A 24,383-nucleotide genomic window follows, 5' to 3' on the forward strand; every position below is an offset into this window, starting at 1 on the left:
TGCTGTCCTTGTAAAAATATGCACGAGCTGAGGTGACCCGCTCTGACCATTGCTGAAACACAGCACCCACACCTCACTGTGCTCACATCCACTGTTTGGTCTCCGGAAACTAGAATATCTGGTCTTCAGTAAGTATCAGTGAACATTGATGGGTGCTTTTTTTTGTTGTTTTTTTTTTTCCCCCACACTAAGGGATCCAAAGATGTGATTGCTTCATCTGCACTTCCATGTCAGACACCACTTTGTCAGACTGCGCCTCTGTTTCCATCCATCACACAGCAACAAAATATAATGAAGTATAGGTGGGAAGGTTCATTCTCTACTGGCGTGCCACCAACATCCACCTCTGGTGTCATGCGCCAGTGTACTAAAATGAGAAGCATTACTTTCAGAGCAGCTCTGGTACTGTCTTTTAATTAATTCCATTTAATAATACTTTGCAGTGCTAGTAGCCTGTAACTCTGTATCATCTCAGTTTTAGAGTTCACAAGTGCCATAGTGCTTAGCCTTCCCTAGCTGATGAATTCAGAACCAAAATTGCAGCTGGTGCCATTTTCTCTGCCATTAGTTCTCAGGTTGCAAATATATATATTTCTATGCAAATAAGAGCTGTTTTAAACAACCTGAAAAGTGTCATCCATGTAAAATTCTCCCTTTCTGGTTGAACTGCAGTTTCTAATTCCAGTGTAAAATTGCTTATTGCTAGTAGATCCCTTATTCCTCTGGCTTTTTTCTTTTCTTGTCATTTTCTCTTCCTTTTTATTTTTGAACAGCAGATGTCACCTAACTTTCCTAAGAAGCTCTCCAGTCTAATTTAAGTTCTGCATCAAAAGCTTTTCTGCCTATATAATTGGAAAGCATTTATACTCTTAGCAGTTTGCTTGGTTCCTTCACTGCAGCTAAGAATTATCCTTTTGTTTAGTCTTTTTCTCCAATTCTGTTCTCCTGTTCCAAAATTATACATCAGTGGTTCACAAGCCATGAGGTAGTTCTACTGAATGGAATAAAAGATAATCGAAGACAAGGATTGAAGATGGACAGGAGAGCCTGATGGTCTCTTCTTTGGTACTAAACTAACTCCTCAAAAGAGAGCACTGGAAATGGCATTTCTTGTGTGACTCGTGCTAGTATTTGTCCCCACATCTTCTCACTTTCTGTGATTCTTCCTGTCAGATATGTCACCAAAGCTACCAGCAGATGTGAGCTCTTGAACCCACCTTTTGAGGGGAAAAAAGCAGCAAGGTTTGCTCTGAGCTGTCTTGTACCTTGCCATGAAGTCTCAGCTCCTTTGTATCACCAGTGATTGGTTCTAGCGTCTCAGCTTTGTTATCCACAGGATTATCCAATTACCATCAAGTTCCATTCCTTCAATATGCTGCCAATGTCCGATTCCATAGTGGACTTCCAATTACTTCAGTATACCTGATATCTACAGTCTTTCCATAATCTTCTGCTTTCATTGCCGCATCTTTTTCCCAAGCCATCCTTTATAGTCTTGACTGCAATTCCAGGGTCATTGCTTTAGCAATATCGTAGTCTTCTTTGCATTCCTCTGTACCTACCTGACTTCATTGCTTTACTTACTCATCCTGCAGTTCAATATGAATCACCTCCAGCAGTTTATCATTTTCAGACTCTCACATTCCAAGGTCCTAAGATGAGCTTGCCTTCAGATCCATCTCTGCCTGTTGTGCTCTTCTTCTGTATATTATCCCAGTGCCAGAAATCTCTTCCGTTGTAACTGCATCCATTTCAAAGGAAGAGTGACTGATGAAGTAAGCTTCATTAGCTTTGTGTTTGTTTGTGAAATACAGTGTAGTTGCTCACTGTGTCACAGTTAATTTGCAATATTAATAAAAATACTCCTGTAATTCTATTAATCTTCCCAAGTTACTGGTTTGATGTGGGATAATGTAATTTTCATTAAATGAGGCTTTTTTCATAAGTCAGTGCTCTAAATACTGCTATCTCAGACTCCAGTATCCAGAAAAGTCAGATGGGATAAATATCTTTCTGGAGAGCAGAACTGAGAGAAGGAAATAAAACTAAACACACTGGGAACATTGCTTACTGCCTGAGGTTTTATGCAAATGGCTCACAGTATTGCAACTCAATATAAATGTTGTTACTTAAAATTTTTATTTCAGCTACAATTAATGAATAACCACGTAATGACTTATTTATGCAAATTGCTGGATAAACCAGTAGCATGTGTTTGTGTGATGAAAGTTCTCTATACAGCTATGCCTCTTGAAAATAGTTTCTCCAAAAGCAATTTAAAGAGTTATGGATTAAGAAACTAAAGCATAGTTGTTAGAGTTATTGTTTCCAGTTTCCTTAAAAATGAGAGCTAGGCTGATTTAGCATTTCTTGGGAAATACAACTTCCTGGATTATAACAAAGTTGGTGTTAGTATCTGTGCAATACAGTATCTGCCACTATTTGTTTCATTCCTACCAGGTAGAATATTTAGCTTTAAGATGCCGTCATCGTTCCAGAAGACTTTCTGACTAAAAGCTTATAGCCTCTTTTGACCTAAACATTTATGTGCAGAGTTATTGCAGAATAAAGAGCAGAAACAAACGATTGACACAACATAGTATTGTGCTTTTTTTTTTTCTCTTGTGTTAGTTTAGCTTATTGCTTTTATAATTCAGCCATCTCCTGTGCAGTTGACTAATTTGATTGCTGCTCTGAAAGTAATACCTTATATTTTATTATGTTGACCAGCAAAGTCAGAGGCTGATGGTGATGATATGGCAGTGGAGGTTGCACCTCCCCACCTATATTCCATTACATTTTGTTGTTGTTTGACAGTTGACAGCATAGCAGCTGTGAAACAGGGGCTCACCTTCGCTGGTGTAGATTTGTGTGAGTGCGCCATGTAGGCTCTTCATTGCTGGCAGAAATGCTTAACTAAAGGTGATGGCTATGTTGACAAATAGTATTTTGTAGCTGAGAATTTTATCAGATAGTGTGATTGTGCTCTTTGCATCTGTTGTAGTTTCCATGGAAATAAGTAGGAGGCATTACTTTTGGAGCAAGCTACATACAAAAGTGTCGCATACATTTTACGTCCTGAGCTATGCATATGTTGTTGCTGTACAGGAGCCAGACACTTTATCAGTCTGGTTCTCAGGCATTTTTTAGTATTGCTCCCACTTAATCTCTTGCCTGGGGAAAGAGGCACACATAGCTTCAAACTCTAGGCTCTTTGTGGTTATTCTAGGGTTTTTTCCTGCTGTAAAAGTGTAGTAAATTACAGGCTTTTGACATCTCCTGATAGTGTCATAGACAAGACAGAAATGTAATATATAATTCATAGTGTGTTAGCAACATGAAATACTTTAAGGTTATCTTTCAAAGAGAAAAAATGTTTTGTGAGTGCCCGAAAGTAAGTTTAAAAGCCACTGCCCACAAAATTTATTTTAAGTTTTAGAAAGTCTTTGTATTTAAAGTGCATCTTTTTATTATTTATTTCTTTAACCTAGAAATACTTCCTAGTAACAGAAATAATGATAGAAGGTTTACTTAGCATTTCATCTTATTAGAAGCAGAGCCTCCAATGTCAATTAAAGGACAGAAAACAAAAGGATTCCTTGGCGTAGTGATGTAAGCTGGAAAAAGAGGATGAACAAACAAACAGAACGAAGAAAGCATTGGGAGCAAACTCTCTTTTTGGGGAACATCACAGTAATTTCATAGCAGGGGTGATAGTGTTTGCTGCTTTTCTTGCTCTTCTGTTCTCAATTGTCAACTTAGGAAAAGGAGATGGTGTTTCTCTTCAAAGGGAACAAATTGGAAAATTTCAACTTCTGCTGATCCAAACTGAGAATCTTGCTTATCCCTTTTTATGGTATCTCAGATATTGGAGAGATCTGGACTTGTTCCCAGCTCAATATTTGGAAGCATTAAACACATCTTAAAGTGCATTGCAATAAACTTGTAGACCTGGATGGGCATTGATTGACTGTTGCAACAATGCTGTTACGTTCCAGCCATTCATTTTTCTCTTTAGAATACAAATGTTAGCTCATTTGTAGCAATGTAACACCTCAATCTGTAATCTTTTGTTCATAAAGGTGGCATCATTTTAAAGCATTTTTGAAAATGTGCAGAGCCATGACTGTGCCATGTTATAGTAGGATTTAGATGTGAGGCATAAGTTGCATTTTTTTCCCCAAACCAGAAGTTCGATACCCACATGTTAAAGATCAACAGCTGTTGTAAATAAAACTCTTCCTAACTGTGCAGAGAGCTACTCTGCGAGTCCAGACTGATACAACTCTATTTTCATATTGGAGTGTGTTAGAAATATCAGTTCAGTGCAGTTTTGTCTCTTCTGCTTTATGCCAAGGTAGAATTCAAAAGTGGAATTTCTTTGCTTAGCTGAATATTTTGGTAAAATCTGAAGGTATAGGCACAATTCATTAATTACTCCATGCCTTTGATTATGAGTGGAAGATTGCAACATCTGTAAAGGAAATTTGAGAATACTTGCTTTTGAAATGTGCTATTGCAAGCTGCCAAGTTTGGGAAGACATATTGTATTTAGACTGGATTAGGATGGTATATAAAGAGTAAAAGTATTCTAAAAATAGGAGGGACAAATGGAGTTCTTCAGTCATGGAAGTAAGAGAGAAAGCAAGTGAATATCTCAGTGAGCTTTTTGTCCTCTTTCCTTGAGATTGATCTACTGTCTATGAGAACAAATAAGCTCAATAGGTTAGATTTCATAAAATCACTAAGGTTGGAAGGGACCACTAAGACAATCTAGTCCAGCCACCAGCCCATTACCATCATACCCAATAAACCATGTCCCTAAGTACCATATCCACACAGTTCTTGAACGCTTCCAGGGATGGTTACTCCACATTTCCCTGGGCAACCTGTTCCAATGATTCACTATTTTTTTCCGAGAAGAAATATTTCCTAATATCCTACCTGAACTTCTCTTGGTGCAATTTCAAGTCATTACTTCTCATCCTATTACTTATTCACTGGGAACTGAGACTGACCCCCACCTTCCTGCAATCTCTTTTCAGGTAGTTGCAAAGAGTGATAAAGGTCTCTAAGGTTTGTTGCACATCTTTGTAGAAAAGCCTCTTCAAGAAAAATACTTTGATTCTTCTTTAGTTATTTCTCCCCTGAGACATAGTATCTCACCGCGTTGTAGCTTGCTCTTGAAACATTTTGAGTCTCTACTTCTTAACTGTTATGGTTTCACAATGGGACTGTCAGAATTTATGGAAGAATTACATACGCGCTGCCTGTGGGTATATTTAACCTGAGAAGTAGAGAAAGATTTCTGATTACTAGAGCACCTGCAGAACATCTTCATAATCAGTATAAACATAACCACAGAAATACCATCAATTTCTGAAAAGTTTCTGAAAGAAATTATGTTACATGGAGTGGAAGTGCTGATAAATCGAGTTCAGTCATATCCTTATGAGGCATAATTATTTGCAAGAATTAGCTAACATTGATTTTAAAGCTCTAGCTTTGTTTATTAGTATTTCATTATTATAATTTGTAACTTGGTTTTATGTTGCAATACAAAGCATTTCAGTAAAAGAATGGAATGGAGATCAGATGCTCTTAAAGTTGGCATTAAATGTTGTAGCTGTGAAATGGAAAGTGAATGGGGCCGCCTTCTTCCCTCCCTCATAGACTAGCAGAACATTTATTCTCCCAGTGAGCAGCTTTCTTATTCAAATACATACTGCCTGCTATTTTTCAATGCTTTTTATACTGTGCAAGTAAGTTTTAAGACAAAGAGAAACACAATTCTTGCCTTTACAAATTTTAGCATTCATCTAATGCAAACTTTCTTTGAACCTTCATGCCTACATATTTCAGTGTTTGAATTCTTGTAAAAATAGTTGTGGCACAGTCAAAGAAACTGCAAATATGATTTCTTATAATTGTTCTTTTAAGTAGCATCATGAAATAATTAGTGTTGCATACTTTAGTTGGTGGCATCTTGTTGACTTTTTGTGAAAGACTTGAATAAGACAGGAAGCAGAGAGACCAAGTTGGTTAGATCCCGTGGCACAGTGCTGTCATCTTTTAGGGCAGTTGCATGTATAATGGCAGATTCAGCATGTAATAGGTCTTCTGTTTTGATTATTACTTTTTTTTAAACTAAATATCCCTTTGGGATGGATTTTTGACAGGAAAATTACAGGATTAGTGCCCACTGTATGACTGATAATAGAAGCTGTTTTTTCTCAGTAAAGCATAAATGCATCTTAAATAGGCTGAAAGGAAATAAAGAAATACTAAAAAAAAAAAATAAAATCTATAGACATGTGGAAAGATTATAACTTGGTTGTTGCATTTGCCGCTAATTTTGTGGTTAACATTCTCTATGTGCCAGTCAACTACTCGTACAACTTTCTGTCCCTTTTGCTTCAAGCAATTCTTTTAATTTTCTCTAGAAGGGTTCCTTTAAAATGACAATTTAAAGTAAATACAAAAGGAGCATTTCTGTTATTTTGACTTCTCTAATACTATTTGGTATGGAATATCACAATTGTATCCTGGAGTTTCCTGAGAACTGCAGCTTGTATTAGCACTCTTTCCCACTCATGAGTCCCAAGTCTCAATTTTCAAGCAAGTTTAGAGGTCAGTCTGTAAGCGTGCCTTCTGTGCAATGCTTTCAGTTAGTGTTTGGTGACTTGAATGTTAGCATAGGAAGTGTGCATACAATATATGAAAATAGTATGTCATTTATTTGCAGTCTGGGCCTGGCTGACAGGAACAATAGGAGGCTTGTACTGTGTTGTCTGCTGATTGGCTATCTGTACAAATACAGACCTGAGATATGTACTATCACATATGCAGACTTGGGCTTTTGAAACTGTTGTTAAGCATCTTTAAGCGTTTTACTACATTTTGGTTTTGAATTTCTATTCCTTTTTTTTTCCTGTGTCCTTCCTTATGAGGTGCATAATTAAGAAGTAAAATTATAATCTAAGTAAAGTTTTGCTGCGTAGAGAGGAATGCAAGCATATTTTAGAGCAGTCAAGCCATAGATTTTGGGATGATGTGGTTGGTTCCAGTATTAATGTAACATTTAATGTGCATTGCTAATCTTGGGGCAAAATTAACGTGAAATAAGCTTTCATGTAAAGTTATATATTTCACAAATTCTCCCATTTATGTTTTACATATATAACACACACACACAGTGGTGTCAGTGACAGTGGCTCACCTCTGCTAGTGATTTTTATGTGTGCAGTACGCAGGCTCTTGTTCATTGCTAGTGGAAATGAAAGCTAATGGTGGTGACTGTTGAAAAAGTGTTTTGTATCTGAGAATTTGCTCTACTATCTAGTGTTATTGTGCCCTTTCTTTGTGTTGTAGTTTCAGTGGAGATAAATAGGAGGTGTTACTTTCAGAGCAACCTATGTAAATATAACTTTATATACTATATTATATTTATGCTATGTATTATGTAGAAAACAGAACTCTCTTGGGGATTTTCTTGTTGTGTTTCCCCCTTTCAGAACTAACTTGAGTTTTTCTGACCTGCACTGAATAGATCTCTTATGTCTTTCTTTCTGGTTCTTCATAGCTTTTCAAACGTACACTATTAATGCTAATGACGAATTTTGGCATCTATAATTCTAATAATCAGGAACTACTGATCTATGAGACCAATTTTGACCCTTGTGAAATGATATACAAAGAGAGAAATAAGGAGCAAAATACCAAATTGAAATAGAAGCAATAATTTAAACCTATGAAAGTTCAGATAGGTGCCTATCCCTAGCTTTGAGTTCCTGGACAGCCAGCTTGTTGTCATATTCTTGTGCAGCATTTTTCTATCCAGGGTATCATATACTTCCTTGCTACTGTGAGCTCACAGTCTGAATTTGTTCAAGTTTGAACGCCTTTCTAGAAGAGTACCTCATTTTCCCAATACTTGTGTCCCATTTTTCCTTGGAATTGCACATTGAACAATGGGTAATCAGACACTTAAAATGTAAAATATAAGAAGTAGCTCTAGTTTTCCCTGACACAACTGTAATATTTACCTGGATGTTCTGTGTGTTTTTATGTCTGTGGTACTGTTTAAGAAGTCACTAAGAAGAACTGATAGTACAAGCAGAATGCCAGAATGACTGGAGGTATTAGGCTTACTCCTATGAACGGGTAGACTTTATGGATAGTTGAATGAGATTGGTCACAACTTTGTGTTTTAAATTAGTGTATCTTTGTGAAAGCCTGATGACTTTGGACTATCTGTAGAATTAATTGTCGTAATTAGATGTATTCATATGCATATACGTATAAATTTGCATCCATTTCAGTATTGATATATTCACGTATAGGATTTAGGAGCATGGCATGTTTAGTTCCCTAATATAGGTCACCTTTTGAAAAAATATTTCTAGTTTATTAATTTAAGAAGAGAACTTTGCGCACATTGGAATAAAATAAGGGACTTTTTTTCTACTTTAGAAGTATCTTACTAAATCCTAAACTACCAGGTATTTGTTACGCTATTATATGGGCAAAACACTTGGGACTGCGTGGCAAAGATCTAAAAAGATATCTGCCCATTTTTATGTTGTAGGCTCCCGTCTTCGGCAAGAAGATTTCCCACCTCGCATCGTTGAACACCCATCTGATTTAATTGTTTCAAAGGGAGAACCAGCAACTTTAAACTGTAAAGCTGAAGGAAGGCCGACACCAACCATTGAGTGGTATAAAGGTGGAGAAAGAGTGGAAACTGACAAGGATGATCCTCGTTCTCATCGGATGCTGCTGCCCAGCGGATCTTTATTTTTTTTACGCATAGTTCATGGGCGCAAGAGTAGGCCAGATGAAGGGGTCTATGTCTGCGTGGCAAGGAATTACCTTGGGGAAGCTGTAAGTCACAATGCTTCGCTGGAGGTGGCAAGTAAGTACGATTCTTTCTTTCGCTTTTCAGCAAGAGCCCCTTGTTGCAAAGTGATTTGAAGATTTGGAAAAAAAAAATAAATAGCGTAGATGTGGTCTAACTCCAAGTCAGTGACTTAACTAAATGTACAGGTCATTTATTTTTTTTGTTCTTTTTTTCTGTTATATGCCTATTAACATGGAGTTAAGAAAATGGGTAGTCACATCACTATGAATTTTGGTATTTCTGTTGTGCTTCCATGGATTTATGGTTATTTGATGTTTATTGAATTTTGTGTAATTAGTTTCAACTTACATATGTGGTTTTTTTGCTCCCTAAACATGCATGAAAAGCATACTATAAATATATAATATATAAATATTATTTGTTGGGAGGTAAGATAGCTTGGATTTCATTTAATAGGGTACATTTGGAACTGTTGCTTTACAAGTAAGTGCTAGGAAAAAAAAATATCTGTATTTAGAAACACAAAATAACCTTTTTTGCTCTAAAAGAAGTGGCCTACAAATTATCTCTTTTAAGTATTTGACCAAAGGAAGGAACAGTCAAGTATGTTCATATCCCTTTGTAACGCTTATCTCTTCCTGTACACTCTATCCTCATTTTAGAGGAAGAGAAGTGTACATGAAAGGATTTTAAGCAGGCCTTGTGGAGGGCTATGTGTAGGTCAAAAAAAATGTCGGTTTGAGGTATTTAAGTACGAAAGAAAGCCTTCTAATCCAAAAGTTACTTATCTCTCTTTAGTCGCTTCTGTAAGTTTACTCTGTAATCTATTGCAATTCTTCTGGTGCTGAGTTGAAGGGACAGCTCTGAACTGGGTGAATCTCTCTTTGAAAATACTGACCTCTCTGTTGGCTTACGTTAGGAGGCTGGACAGAGCTGTCCTTCAACTGTGGGCAAGTTAAGTTGATGCTGGTCTTGGTTTCTGATTTTAGAAAAAAAGATTCCTCAGAATGGCTGGATTTTCATAGCTCCTACTGAAGGCAGAGTAAATAATTGTTAAGTGCATTTATTTGAGCCCTTTACCGGTCCTTGTTGGCGTTTGCAGAGCACTTTCATAGTGCTTGTATCAAAAGGATCTCAAACATTGCGTGTAGAACATTAAATGTACATGATTAGGATCTATGACCATGTTGTTTCCTTGTTACCACTTCTAGTGATAAAATTAATTGGTGGTTGGCTAATTGGAAGTATGTTTATCCAGCAAATGTATAGCCTATTTAAACACAGTTGATCAGTTACTCACAAATGCAATATTCGGTGTCTTGTAGGTGTAGTTTTTTTAGTGGGCGTCCATGTTTAAGTGATTCTGATGTTATCTGAATGCTGTTACTTTGTAGCACTGCATGTAGAATCTTTAAAAAGTGTTCTGTCCATGCAGTAAGTTCTTGGTGGTGTCTCTTGAAGTAATGTTTGAAATGCATGTAATTGTTTCTTCATCTTTCATGAGATACACTTAGCTGATACACTATTGCCTATGTCAACCCAACTGTTCCATAGTTTCTTGATGAGTTTGTAAATGCTGACTGTGGTTACAGTTACAGTCTTTCTTACAAGGTCTTCATGTAAAATACAGTTAGGAGAAGAAGGTTTAAGAGGGCACCGGTTTTGAGCATAATGGCATTTACAATTCTGTGCGTGTAATCGTATATGCATACATTTGAAGTTTTGAAATATTTAGACTATAATTTAATTTCTGTATGTTTGCAGATGAAAATTGCATTTCCATTTACAAGGTACAGAAGGTCACTTGGATTACTTGTACAGTTACTTCTGGTGCTTGAAGTTTAACCAAAAAGCTTTTGTGAAATGTAGGAAATAGAAGTTTTATGCTGTAACTGCTTGCTGTCACTGGAAGAAGCAACTCCTGCCCACACCACCTAACATTTTATAATGTGGTAGGGAATTTATAGCACACCACTTGCTTCCATCACCTCTTAGAGTAACACATTCAATTAGATGATGTTCCTTCACTGTTCTGTGAATGTGTGGATTTAACTTCAGAATTTAGAATAACACTGCAATTTTTCATAGCCATTATCTCTTCATTCAGCTTATTTTAGAAGCAGTTCTAATGCTCATCTTTCAGATGAGTAATGAATTTTTTCTGTGGACTGTGTTACAAGCTGAAGATATTCTGTAAGTACGTGCATAGTGCATAGATTCTGTAGGTAAAAGGAATGAAATGTAGAGGGAACTCATACAAAAATTTCAAACAGTATAAAGTATTAAAAACATTTTTATCTAGTTAAGCATATGTGTATATTAAGAACTTTAAAACAAACCAGCAACAACAACAAAAACAAAAATCTTTAGATGTGATAGCTGCAATGGAGGAGAGACTGAAAACACCAGTAAATCATGGTATAGAGAAGAGTGTTTTTCCTCTGCTTTGTCCTTTTCTTTTTGTTACTTTTTCCATTGGTGATTGACTGAGGTGTGCAAGTCATTTCATCCAAAGCTTGCAGCTTTTTCTTCTGCTGATAATGTAGCCATTAATGAATAATACTGAACAGGACCTAAATAACATTTATAATATTAGCAAATTGAGTAAGGCTTACTTAATTCAATCTGTGCCTCCTGTGGCCCCTGTGAAATGCTTGAAGACCATGTGTATCTACTCATGGCATTGTGGATTTGTTATATCCTCTCAGTAACGCTTGGTGCTCTTGTTTATTATTGTATCATTCTTCCAGCTTTATTGTGGATGTTTCCACGAAGCAATCTCTGTACCAAAAACTTCTAAAGAGGCCTTTAAACCAACATTATTTCTGGCTGATACAGTGCTAACTTTCTTTCTTAAATCTAGTCAACCAGTACTTGAACCCTCTGGACTACACTGTTTTTCATTATATCACAGGGACTGCAACTTATATAATTTTCCCTAACCAAATAGGTAGCCACATGATATTTCAAGAATTAAAATCATACACTCTGTTGACTAGTAAAGCTATTTTAAGTTAAACAGCATGTGAAAAATAGCTTTGTAAGTTGATATTAAATTATATTTTCTGTAATTTAGATCTTTAAGTTCCTCCTAAGTGGAAAGAATCTAAATTTGAGTAAACAGGAACTCAGCAAGAAGCTGAATTACAGGTCAAGAGATGTAACTTCTATTTAGTTTGGGGATTTTTCTTTTGATAGTTAACAGTTTTCATCTTCATTCAAAATGTTACTCCTACAAAATTTCTAACACTGAAGCTGTGTATGTTAATATGCAGTATCAGTATGGTAGCCCAAAAGGAGAGCATGATGGGATAATCAGATAACAGCCTGTAGTCATCCTTTACAGATTTACTCTGCTATGAGTCCATTTGCCTCCCTGTTCTTGACTTCCTGAACTCAGCCTTTTGATCTCTGGAGACTTACTTAAATTAGCTGCATGTTTTGTTTTTGAGGAATGTTAACTGGTTTCGGATTACTACCTACCACTGGCACCTTCTCCAGTGCTGAAAGGTCCTAAAGAATTTGATAAAGGGCATGTTTCTGTCAAAATGAAACTGAGTAATTCTCTCTGTAAATGTCAGCTTTTACAGGTGAGAACACAAAATGCAACTATTCTTGTGTCTCAAAGTAAGTGCTTGAGGTGGCTTTGGCTGTGATGTATGCAGTTGGGAAACAAGTGTCGTTTTTCACAGATAAGCAAAAGTGGTTTTGAAAAGGTGGAAAGTTATGCATCAGCAAATGGGGAGGTGTCTGCAGCTGCTTCTTATGCCTGAATCTGTCAAGATTGTCTGGTGGATGGATCCATCTGATCAAGATCAAATTCATTTATCGACATTTTCTAGTTTGTCGCAGTATTTAAATTTTCTTTTCATACTTATATCCAGATATCTCTCTTTGAGGAAAATGATATCTCTGGATTTTATGGCTATCTTTTATGTTAGTGAGCATTATGTAGAAACTTAACCATATCAAATATGGTAACAGTAGCCGCAGGGCTGTTTTAATCATTATTTCTCCACTGTCGAGTTTTTGAGGATTCTTTGAAAAATCAAGTGCAAATGAAGTTGGCTTTGTTTGCTCATCACTGGTTTCTGAGGTAAGCATTCTAGGGAAAGTTCTATTGTAACACTTCCATTTTCCACTGATATATGGATTTGTTTCTCACAAGTAGTGCATTTGCAAAAGTATTTGTAAAATAAGTACACATGTATGTTACCTCTAACCTCAAATGCAGCATTTTTTATAGTCAGCAAGCTGTAACGTATATAAGTTTGTTGATGTTTGTTTTCCATTTACTCTGGATAATACTTCAAATACTTTTCACCATTAGATTCCAGGAGAGTCCCAGTTTGCTTGTGTACTATTCTACAACTTTTTTTAAAAAAAAACAAACTCTTCCATAACACAGGATTGATGAGAAAAGTGACTCAGCTATCAGAGATAATAGTGTCTCTGCATATGCTCTCCTCATAAGAAGCATGAGCTATACATTTGATTTCCTCCTCATCAGGATGAGTTAGTGCATCCTTTTCACCTATTTTTGATCCCCACACAGTTCCTTTATCCTTATCTGGATGACCAGAAGGAGAGTCTGGGGATGCAGCCAGACCCTCTGGACCAGAACCAGAAGTTCCTACTGCAGACAGTTCCCTTTCAATGTCTACTGTCTCAGTCTGACTGTGGTTTTTGCTCACAGTCAGTTCTGCAGGGAGCTGCCCTTTGCCCTGCCAATGAAATCCCACAGAACTGTTGAAGGGTTCCAGAGGGAGAGGCTCAAACGTCACCATGGTGCCCATGTGTCATCACAGTGACATCACTGTGCAGTGCTTATGGGCCCATCTGGTGCAGCAGCCAGAGCAGGCGTTGCTGACCTGCCCTTGTTGCTGGTCTGCACAGAGCCATGGGTATTTTCACTTGAGTCAAGGAGCAAATAAAACTGTACCTGAAGGGGATCACTCCTTGTCCAGGCCTTGCTTTCCGTTCCCTGTTTGGTCCCCTGAATCTCTCCCTTCTGGACTTCTTGGTGTCCCTCAGGTTCTCCAGGTGGGAGTGGAAATCAGCACCTTAAAGAGAAGAAAACAGCAATCTCTTCCCATTCTGTCACAATTTCTTGGAAATGCTCCTTTATTTCAATTGCACAGCTTCTGTAAGGGAGTAGCTGTGTGCACAGGCAATGTCACCATTCTCCTAGAAACTGCTCCATAGGTCTAACTAGAAAAAGACACAAAGTACATTTTGCTGATCACATAAAACAGAGATGTACAACCCCTTGGTTTTTTTTGTTTGGTTCCTATGTTTCTATTTGATACTTCAGAAATTTAGGAAGCAGTCCCACAAAATCAGAGGTGTTCTCAAAGCCATTTTAGTTGCAGTCCTCTCTACAGAGTGGAGTGCTTTATGTGTAAACAAAATATTTGATCTTTGGATGGTGTCTGGTTGCAGGAGAGAATGAAATAAGGGATGTGCTTTGCAGGGAGAGGAATTGGATATTCACACTTTGCTGATTAACTTTTGCATTAAGGAATGAAGGAGGTACAGATTTTTAAAAAGCACAAAAATCTGTAGAAAACAACTCAAAGCTTGGCTGAAGATGCCACGACTTAAACATGTATCCAAACTGGCATACTTCTTTTGTATGGTTCAGAATTTCTTTCTGAAGTTATGTAGAAGTCTGTAAGTTAAGAAAAATAGTACGTGTTATCTTAAAGACACTGGGGATATCTAAGTAACTTTTAAAGATTGGAGGTTATGTAGTGTGCTTATATAAGGTTAATGCTTTACAGTTTTGGTGGTTTTGTGCAGATGATTGGAAGCCCATATAGTTAACTGTTGCTGTTTAGAAGGTTGTGGATGACAATTAATAGCAGTTAGAAGCATTAATTAAGGGATGCATCCTTATTATATAGAGGATGAATTAGAGATCTTGGCTCTACAGTCTGTTTCAGTCTCAGCTGCAAACTCCTTCAAGTATTAGGTGGCATATTCCTTGGTAGAGCTTAAACCCGTATGCTTCATGACTGTGAAAGACAGACCCTGAAGCAGGGTTCAGAGAGAGATCTATGGAAGAGTTTGCCAGATGGAATAGGATCATTTTCTGTTGTCTCAGGTTTTTTTTAGTTAGTGGGCATTTTCTGTTCTAAGGTAATTTTTAAATGCACTTTTCAATTAATAGATGTCTAGTATCTTCTCCACCTTCTGCTTTAAACTAAACTTTTTATTCCCAGTGGCACACTGAGGTAACTAAATGAAGCAAAGGTGATCATTCTTCTTGCTATTAGTGTATACATTTCCTAGGTGATAGTATAGACAAAGTGTGAAGTCAGAGTGTTGTCTCATAATACTACTGCATTGGTCATTCGATCGCCTTTTTTCCAATCCTACGTTGTAAAACATATTTTTCTCAAGTACTGAAACCCCTACTCTTGAGCTAAATTGGGAGACGAATGTGTGTTATGCCAGTACATTTTAGTGCATGAACATAGAACTTTTTCCAAATACTTCATATGAATGAGATTTCATATTATTTTGAATCATCATCCACCAGAAAAGAAAGATAACAGCTGTATTTAAAACTGTGAAGAGACAATTTTTTACTGTCAGCACAGTCAAGCCTTTCTTAAACATCATGCTGCTGACAGAGATGGATTTTCATTGTTGTGTCTACAAACTGTTTTGATGAGAACTGTCTGACTTGGATCCTGTGTGTAAATTGATTTCAGCTGATTGCTTTGAATTTGAAAGAAATTTAATTTGAAAACTGCCCTGTTCTACTCCCTGTGGTAGCGGAGGCTTCTTTACGTCATCTGTTAAGCAGTGCATAGTCAGCATATGGCCGTTCCTCTTCTATTTAAACTGTTTTCTCCTGAGAAGGAGAAATTCCCTTCAGACCAGACAGACATCTGCTGACTCGCTCTTGCAAGCAGAGCCACTGAAAAGATATCTTTCCCGTGATTAAAAGAAATACGTCTGGAGGCGCTTACTTTTTGTTTGATTAATCAGAGATTAAACACATGTGGACTTTCTAAACCGAGCGTCTTTGTGCTTCTGTGCTATCAAAATTGATTGGAGAAGAGCCGTACACTGGATGGGTCTTGACCGATATTTAGTATCTTACCTATTTGTATTACAATTCAATTCTAAAAGTGTATAACAAAGTGAAAAAATGCTACAAAAAGAGCTTTTATGATATTACAAATTAACACTGTAAAATGGTTTCAGTTAATATGTCCATGCTCTTTAAAAAATAAAGTCTTAGAGATATACAAATGTACTATTTCATACACAGTTACCGTTTTGGTTTCTCTGCCCCTTTCCAGTTATGAAGGCATTATTGGTTGTTTCTCTTTCTCAATCCCTATTGGTGAAGGGCTTTCTATTGTCAACTGCTAAAAGTCTGGTATTCAGCTCAATATCTTAACCTTACTTAACACTTATGTAAAGGTAGAGTTTATAGAAAAGGCCTGCAAGTTCTTCTCTGATGTAAAAATATGATTTTTCTTTCCCCCCCGCGCACTTGTATGTAGAATATGTGGACTAAAGATGCCACAGGAATAAGATGGCAGTAATTAAGCAGATTCCTTGAATAACATGCTGCTCTTAAAGTTTTCACCAGATACTTGTGAGTCTCTCTCATAGACATTTTTATCTCAAGATAATTTGCTTGGCTCCAGTTTTTTATTAGTGGAATTAGTTCTTTGGTGTAGTTTGTAATGAAGTTGTAAAACAGGAAAGGCTCCACTGATAAAGTGACTTTTCTGAGATACTTGATGAAACTGCGTCATCTTCCAGACTGTTCTTTATATTTTGCTTTTCACTAACCAATTTTTCTTCAATATATTTGAAAACCTATCAATGTAACACTTTTCAAATAAACTTAAATTGAAATACAGTGGAAAGGACCATCGTTTGATAAATACATAATGCTTTTTGGCAAGATACTTCAGATGATGGCAAAGTTTCCTAATAAAGTAAGATATAGTATAAAAATATTAACAATAATCAATGAAACAGATAATTAAATACTCAAAACTGCCATTGTGGAATTTGCAAGTAAAATACAATATAATAAAATGAAAACGTGTACCCTTATTCATTAATAATGGGCTGAGCCAATTCTGTGATGTTAACAAAAAATGGAGGGTAGACATTGCAAACTGCTTATTTTTAAAATGCTGAAAATTGTTATTTGTTTTCTAATCTGAAAGAGTTACAGTATTCTCTAAGAGTGAGGAAAATAATTGTCTGTCTAATTTTAATTAATATCCCCATACAGAAAAAGAATCAATATGTTTTGCTTCAGGGATTCCTGAGAAGTCCATGTTATCTGTTTTACATTTATTTGTTTCAAATGAAGTTCTTAAAACTTGTAGTTGGGTAGGAAGGAGGTTTTCACTATTTCTGTTCTATAGACAGAAAATCTGATTGGGGGAGAAAATGTGTTATTAGTTTCAGATGGTCACAAAGACATCTGTCAACTGTAGAGAGATCTGGGAACTTGCTGTTATATTTGTTGCTCACAAGAACACTCTTCATCAGTAGGCTTTTAGGACTATTTGAGATGCTTCATAGCTATTTTTAGTACTAATTGCAAATAACTTCCAAAGTCCTTTTGAAGCTTTCCACAATTATCCCCATTTGGATGGTGCTTGGGGTATAAATTTAGTTCTGTAGCCTGTAATTTTCAGTTTTCCTTCCATGGGTTTATTTCTGTAGATTGCTGATCCCTTATGGTTATAGGCCACTCCCCACCCCCTTTTTTTTTTTTCCTCCCAGCTGCTCATGGATCAGATGAATATATCAAGATGATTGTTTTAACCCTCCGTTATCCAGAGAGGGAAAGCTGTAAAAGGGAGATGTGAATTGTATGTAGCTGCTGTAGAGTGCACTAGATAACCTGATAACAGAGATACTTGCTTTTCTAACTTCAGTAGTGCATAACTTCATAGTGCATGGGAATTAGGTTGCTTTGTGCCCAGGCCAGGAACATCCAGTGTAGCTCTCTGCTATGGGATTATGACCTTCATTAGGAGATACTGTAGGCCCCATACAGGAGTGATGCTGGCTTCACTCTATTTTGGTGTATTGGCTCACTGTTTGTCTGCCATAATTATCTGCAGTTTTGAGCAATGCTATCTCTTAAAAGGCTATTATAAAAGGTACGTTGGATCTGGAGCCTGGTATAGTTGTAAGAGTCACTGTAACAGGAAGCTGTCCTTCCTCTGGTTTAGTGCTGGAGCAGACTAATTACCCAGCCTGCTTCCAGCTTGGCTCTGCCTGGTTTTGCTTTAGCTGCTCTTTGGTTAGGGAATTGGCCAAGGTGGGACACACACCCTATTCTTTCTTTCCTGTGAGCTAAGTAATTGTTTAGCATTGTAGAGTTTAAGCAGTCTTGCTCCAGGCGTTGTGAGAGCCAAGTACATTGTCTTGTGGGACTGGATTCAGCCATCCGGCTGTAAATTAGTTTTCCCTTCTTCTATAGGGAGAATCGCAACTCATGCATATTTCTGCTGTATGTTACGGAATAGATGCAGAGCTTCAAAGTTAAGAGGATTGAAAATGGGAGCAGTAATTAGCAGCCACAGTCCCTGGGTTTAGTTTCTCGGTATGCTGTCATCATTTAAATATTTTGTTACTGGAAAGAAGAAAATAAGTTTAATCTCTTCCTGACTTTAATTATGGGGGAAAGAAAAAAAAAAAAAAAAAAAAAAAAGCCCTTGATTTAAACCAGTGTTTATAAGACATTAAATGAACATGAGGAGAGCCTGTCCACAGAACAGCAGTATAAACTAATGGTGGAAAAACTGATATACTTTTCTTCGAATTATCTGATTATAGCTTATAGAAAGAACCAAGCAGTGAGCGTTTTCTTTTTATCATGCAGAGAAAATACAAAAATAATAATTATATATAGAGAGAGAGTTGCTGAAGCACAAGTATGAAGCTCAAAATGGATTTACCCAATAATTACTCATTACAACTTGCGGTACTTGCAGGTAAAACTGAACTCAAACATAACAGTAAGAGAAAGCCCACTTTGCATGTTTGAACTGAATGCCCTGGTAGGAATATTTTATTACATTAAAGTGTTGCTTCAGATGTCTGAGAACAAAAGGCATATGTTCATAAGTTTAGTACTACAGGACTGTATTTTAAAGTGGAGTGATGCTGAAAAGGATCTGGAGTCATGTCAGACAGTCAAACAAGATTTTTCCAAGTTATACAGGAAAATAGGAATAAGAATATGAGGTAAAGGTGAGCCACCAATGCTGCATCAATTGTTACTGGAATACTTAGTCTGCATGCATACAAAGGTCATTGAAAATTTGATGTGAAAGTTGTTAATTCCAAATTTGAAAAGCTTGATGTGCATGAGTCTTCTGCTCAACCATGACCGTCTTACATAGGCAAATGTAAAGAGGCAACTTGATTAAAGATTGAAGTTATTCGTGCTATGAAGGTGTTATATGAAAGCAAATCTAGAGGGCCTGTCTCTCAGAAGCTATATATGTTCATTATTACTGTGACCACAGTTGATAATGTTGAAGGAAGTCCTAGCAGTTTTGTACCTATATAATACTGCTAATTCTGCTTCATATTAGCTTCCAGATAGCTCTGTGAATGTAAAGCAGCACTGATTTTTCATTCATATAATTTATTTCCTAGTTAAGATCACACTAAAGAATACTAGAGAAGGAGAATGTAGATACGTAGTTTGCTGTTTGGACTTTTTTTATGTCCTAAGCAACATTTATATTTTGAAGAAATGTGGCTTTTTTTGCTTTTTTTTTTTTTTTTCCTTTCATTTAGTACACAAATCAGTGAATCCAAGAGAAGGAAAAGCAGAAGAACTACAGTTGAAACTTTAGAAGCACTTGTCAGAAAATAGTAGTAGTTTATTAATATACTTTTATTCCACAGGAAATTGAGGCTCCTTGGGTTATATTTTAATGGAATGAGGAGATATGCATTTTTAGTTCCCCCCCAGCATTTACTTGAAATATTGTTGTATTGGAAGTGAGCTGATGATGTGAAAGATGGGGCAAGGTTCCATGCAGCACCTTTGTTCTCGCAACTAAAAAGGAAAGTAGAAACTTAATGTGATGTACATCTGAAAACATTAAATATTCACCAGACTTAATTACTTCCTCTGCTTGAAATTAATTCTAATGGCATCATAGACTACCATAACAGCAGAAAACAGTCAGAAGTAACTTATTACATGGTACAGTTATGCTTAGCAAGTTTCACATAGAAGCTCTTGCATTTGGTAGCAGGCCCTCAGAGCCCAATGCTTCCTCCCTTCACTCCTCTCATGCCATTTTTAAGTGTAACAACACTTCTGTCTCTTTTAAAGTATAACTGTCTTCTGGCCTGATGATCTTATGTCTTGTATCTGTAGTTTTAGTCTTTAATGAACTATCCTTTTTCTTTATTCTTACCTTGGGCTTTTGATGGTTTTCAGATTGTCCTAACTGGACTTTGCTAGTGAGCTCACGTGGCCTCCTGAGGTTGTGTGGGAGGGTTGCTGGGGGAGCTCCTCTCAGGGCTTCCTGCAGGATCCTTACCCACAGCAAGCCAAGAAAGCTATTGGCAGTGGTTCTAAGCTGTGTCAAATTTTGTCAGTCTATCAACTGTAAAGATTTACATACTTTCATAAACTCTGTTGACGGCCTCTCTGGAATTCATTAACTGCTTCCTTCATGAAAGCAAACGTGATTTTTCTTGTTATTGTTAATAACAATATATAACATATTGTTATATGTTGTTTCTCACTGTTATGTGGTGTTGGTTGTAAGCTCAGTGCGATATTGTGCATAGGACTAGAGGAAGGTAAATTAAAAGTAATGATCTCTTTATTGCTGACCTTAATCATGTGAGATTTTGTCATTCTCTTTTAATGATTTGGAGAAATAAAAATTACTTTTGTTGAAGAGTATTACTTCTGGTTAAGATGATTTGCTGAGACATATGGCTTAGTGTGTCTAATGCCCAGTGGTTTTTTTTATCTGCTTGTTCTCCCTACAGATGTATTGGAGACTCTTGTGGTTGATAAGTAGAAAGCATATCTGAAATATGTATGTATAGTAGCAATAAATGACCACAACTCCTCTCCAGATCAACTTATTCTTTAACTTCAGCAGTATGTCCATCTTTGGAATGCATTGCACTCCTTGTTTAATTGCAAGTGGAAACGAGTTCAGTGAATGGTACATTAAGTGATGGCAGTGTTCACATAGATGCAACTTTTTGTAAGTAATACACATTAGGTAACATACCCTGATTTTCTTATGCTGTTCATCTGAGTTGAATGTTTATTAGTTTTTTTGTTGTTTTTTTTTTTTTTTAAAAAAAAGTTTAATGAAGCACATGTGTGTATCACATGAATATCATATATTTATTAGTTTTCAGAAAAATTTGGGACACATTTTAGTGTCTGTTTAAAGCTACATTAATTTAGTGCGTAGCAAAACACTGCCTTAAAAATACACAGTATTTTCAATTAATTCATGCAATAAAGACCTTTTATAAGAAGTTGTGGCTTTGCAATTGTATTTTTTTAATGCACTGATTGTGAAATTTTGGTTTTCACTTTCTTGAGAAAGTCCAAGTTGCAATTGGGAAGCTGACATTTAAAACAAAAATCGGAAAGGACAGATGCTGTAGAAGAGCTGATTAAAGGAAAGAAATGCTCTTTAGGTCTATTTGAAAGAGGATTTTATCAAAAGTGCTTTAGAAAATGCTGTCTCAAAGCTCTCACCCTTTTTGTGGCTAGAAATAGAGTTAATGCTGTCGGGTATTTTGTTCTTCATGGTGAGGAAAAGTAAGCTTTATGGTGCTGATTGTTTCTATGATGAAGAAACAGTAACTATAAGGCTGAAGGAATAACTTCAGTGAAGTAATAACCTTCTTTCTAAACCTTTTTAAGTGTGTGTCTTCAGTGGTAACAAAGATGGCTAAAGTACACAAATGCCTTTTAAGCATTCTCTGTTGTTTAGAAAAATATTAGTCACTATAATTTCAGGATAACTTCTAGTAAAAGATTTCCAGTAGAGCATTATTGTTTCCAACGCATCTTTGCTCAATTCTAAAGATTAATGGTGAAGTGAAATACGACTTACTAACCAGTTAAAGAGTCTGCAATAGTTTCTAATTCATATTAGCAATAATTGTGGGAGTATTGGGTGGAGCTCATAAGGAGTTTCTTCTTCTAGTGAAGATAAAATAGATTTTTAAAAAAGGCTTTGTTTTTTTTTTTGGTTTTTTTTTGTTTTCCAATTTGACTCTTTTTTGGTATCTTGTGACAGGCAATTCTTTGAGGCTTTTATTCTCTTGCAGGATTTGCATCTTATTTTGGAAATACTGTTTTCTTTCTATCAATGAAACATTTCTTAATATCTCTAGCTATTTATGTACCAGTCACAGTGTCTGTATATGTCCTGAAGAAAGCAGCAGTGGAGCTGAGGCCAGCTTGTTTAGTTCTGCATGATGTGTAATGCCTAGGAAGTTTCTGGAGATGATGTGGTATGAAGAGCTGTCTTTTAACTGTGTAAGTTTCTGAAAATGTTAAGGTGACAGGGAATTCTGCTGTTTTACATATCTGAACTCCAATCAAGACTAAGTACAGAAGCCATAATTCTGGACAGAACTGATTTATGTTCAGTCTTCTGGTGATATAGATACGTTCTTTCAGCTTCAGTTTCTGAAGTAGTATTTTATGAGATCTGTGGGTTATTGTTTGCAGTGGGTGGGCCCTAATCATAACTGTTTTGTGGTGTTTTGACAGACAGTTTCATTAAGGGGCAGATTTACCTATTGGAAATGCATTGCTAGGCTTTTTTTTAATAACAGATGGTACTACAAGGCTGAGTCTGATCTTAAAAAACACATTTGTAAAAAATTGTGCCAGAGTGCAGGGGCCAGAAAACCTTACCATATAATAGATTTGCATTAATTAGCTTTGTGGTCTTGAACGAGAGTACCTTTTCTAGGCTTGTCTCTTTAGAATATTCATCTAAAGAGACCTTATGACCATGTAGGAATATTTTTGTATAGGAGTTCTATACAACAAAGGCATGGATTTACGGAGTACATAGAAGAAAAAATGCCAATTAGGCGTTTATTTACAAGTGTTTGAGGCAGGTTAATTATACTTGTAGGGCAGATTCAAGCAAAATTTGAAATATTTTTAATGAATTTTGAGGTTTGGAGGAGAAAGTAATCGATTTCAGGTTGTCATAAAGCTGGTGCAGTAAAGCATCTCTTATATACGTTGGCACAGCTTACAGCAGTGCTCTCCTATCTTGAAGGGAATGCGAAGGATGCACTGAGGAAAGTCAATATTTATCTAATATAGATCTTGTAGTCTCTCAAAAGATAGTGGATTTTTTCAAAATGTATTTATGTAAAAAGAAGTACAAAACTTCAATAAATGCAGTGTGAGTTCATTATACCTTTTCTATTAAATACAAGTATTTATACTCAATCTAAATCAAGGCCTTATAGTGAATATTTCAAATAAACAAAATTGAGGAAGGTACAATCCACTTAAAAATGTGCTTTTCTTCCCTGTATTAGTCTGGGAAGAAGGAAAAAAAAAGGACTTAAAGGAACCTAAATGAAAAACTTTTTTTTTTTTTTTTTTTTTTTTTTAATTGAAGATGGTGGCATCAATTTCCTTGATGTCCTTTCCTTTCAATAGTTTTTCAAAAAAACTCTGACTTAGAAGGAGAAAATGCTTTATCCATGTCATAACATTTTTGATTGGCTTATTTTCATTTTCCTTATTGTTTTATATAACAATATCTGACATAGCCTCATTATTTTTCTTCTTACTGTTAAGATTCATGAGAATAAATAGACTGTGGGTAGCTTTCTTCTAATGCATTTATTTTTGGGTCTTTTTTTTTCCCCCTAAATTAGCACTTACACTTTTTCATAGCCTTTTTTCTTTTTTATACTGATTATAGAATCCAAACCACTGTTCATAGAATCAGAAGATCAGGCCAATTATAATCAGGCCAAAGAGTAAGCATATAGAGAGAAGGTAGGAAGAGATGAGTTGGCACAGAGGGCTGTACAGGTGTGTTGTTCTGTTGAAGCTCTGTTGCGTGCTCTGTCCTAGGCAGGGTTAGCTAGTGGCAGCAGTGGAGTCTCTCCGTGCTGGTCTCCGTTTGGCAGTTAACTTTGACATCATCTTTCACCTGCTTCCCACTGGTGTTAGAATTTGGTGTCTTACACTTAAGCTGTGTTTGTGCTGAGTCAGAGACATGTTCCAACTCTGTTCTCTGCTTGAATTGAAAGATTGATTTTTCTGTTTAGATGCAGATTAAATCATTCTACTGTTGTTGCAGATCTTGTAGTGCTATGCCATTAACTCATTTGGTGCATGGACAGGTCAACAGATGTCTGCTTAGTTTCACAGGGAAAATGGACCAGAGGGCATAGAGCTTACAGCTATGCTCAAAACATCTGGCAGATATTGTCATGAATGAGAATAAGAAAACAGATGTTAATGAGTTTCTCA

General features: G+C 36.4%; 1 protein-coding gene across 6 annotated transcripts in view; it reads left to right on the plus strand.

Moving 5' to 3' along the window:
* The window catches only part of ROBO1 (roundabout guidance receptor 1), a 690,543-nt gene that overhangs the window by 419,768 nt on the left and 246,392 nt on the right, over window positions 1-24,383 (plus strand). For all 6 annotated transcript variants that reach the window (XM_052666594.1, XM_052666640.1, XM_052666623.1 and 3 more), the window contains one exon: window positions 8,588-8,914. In XM_052666594.1, the coding sequence (XP_052522554.1) occupies window positions 8,588-8,914 (327 nt within the window). The remainder of the gene's footprint in view (window positions 1-8,587; window positions 8,915-24,383) is intronic.

This window comes from Tympanuchus pallidicinctus, unplaced genomic scaffold, assembly GCF_026119805.1.
Source record: "Tympanuchus pallidicinctus isolate F22 unplaced genomic scaffold, pur_lepc_1.0 scaffold10, whole genome shotgun sequence".
Lineage (NCBI taxonomy): Eukaryota > Metazoa > Chordata > Aves > Galliformes > Phasianidae > Tympanuchus > Tympanuchus pallidicinctus.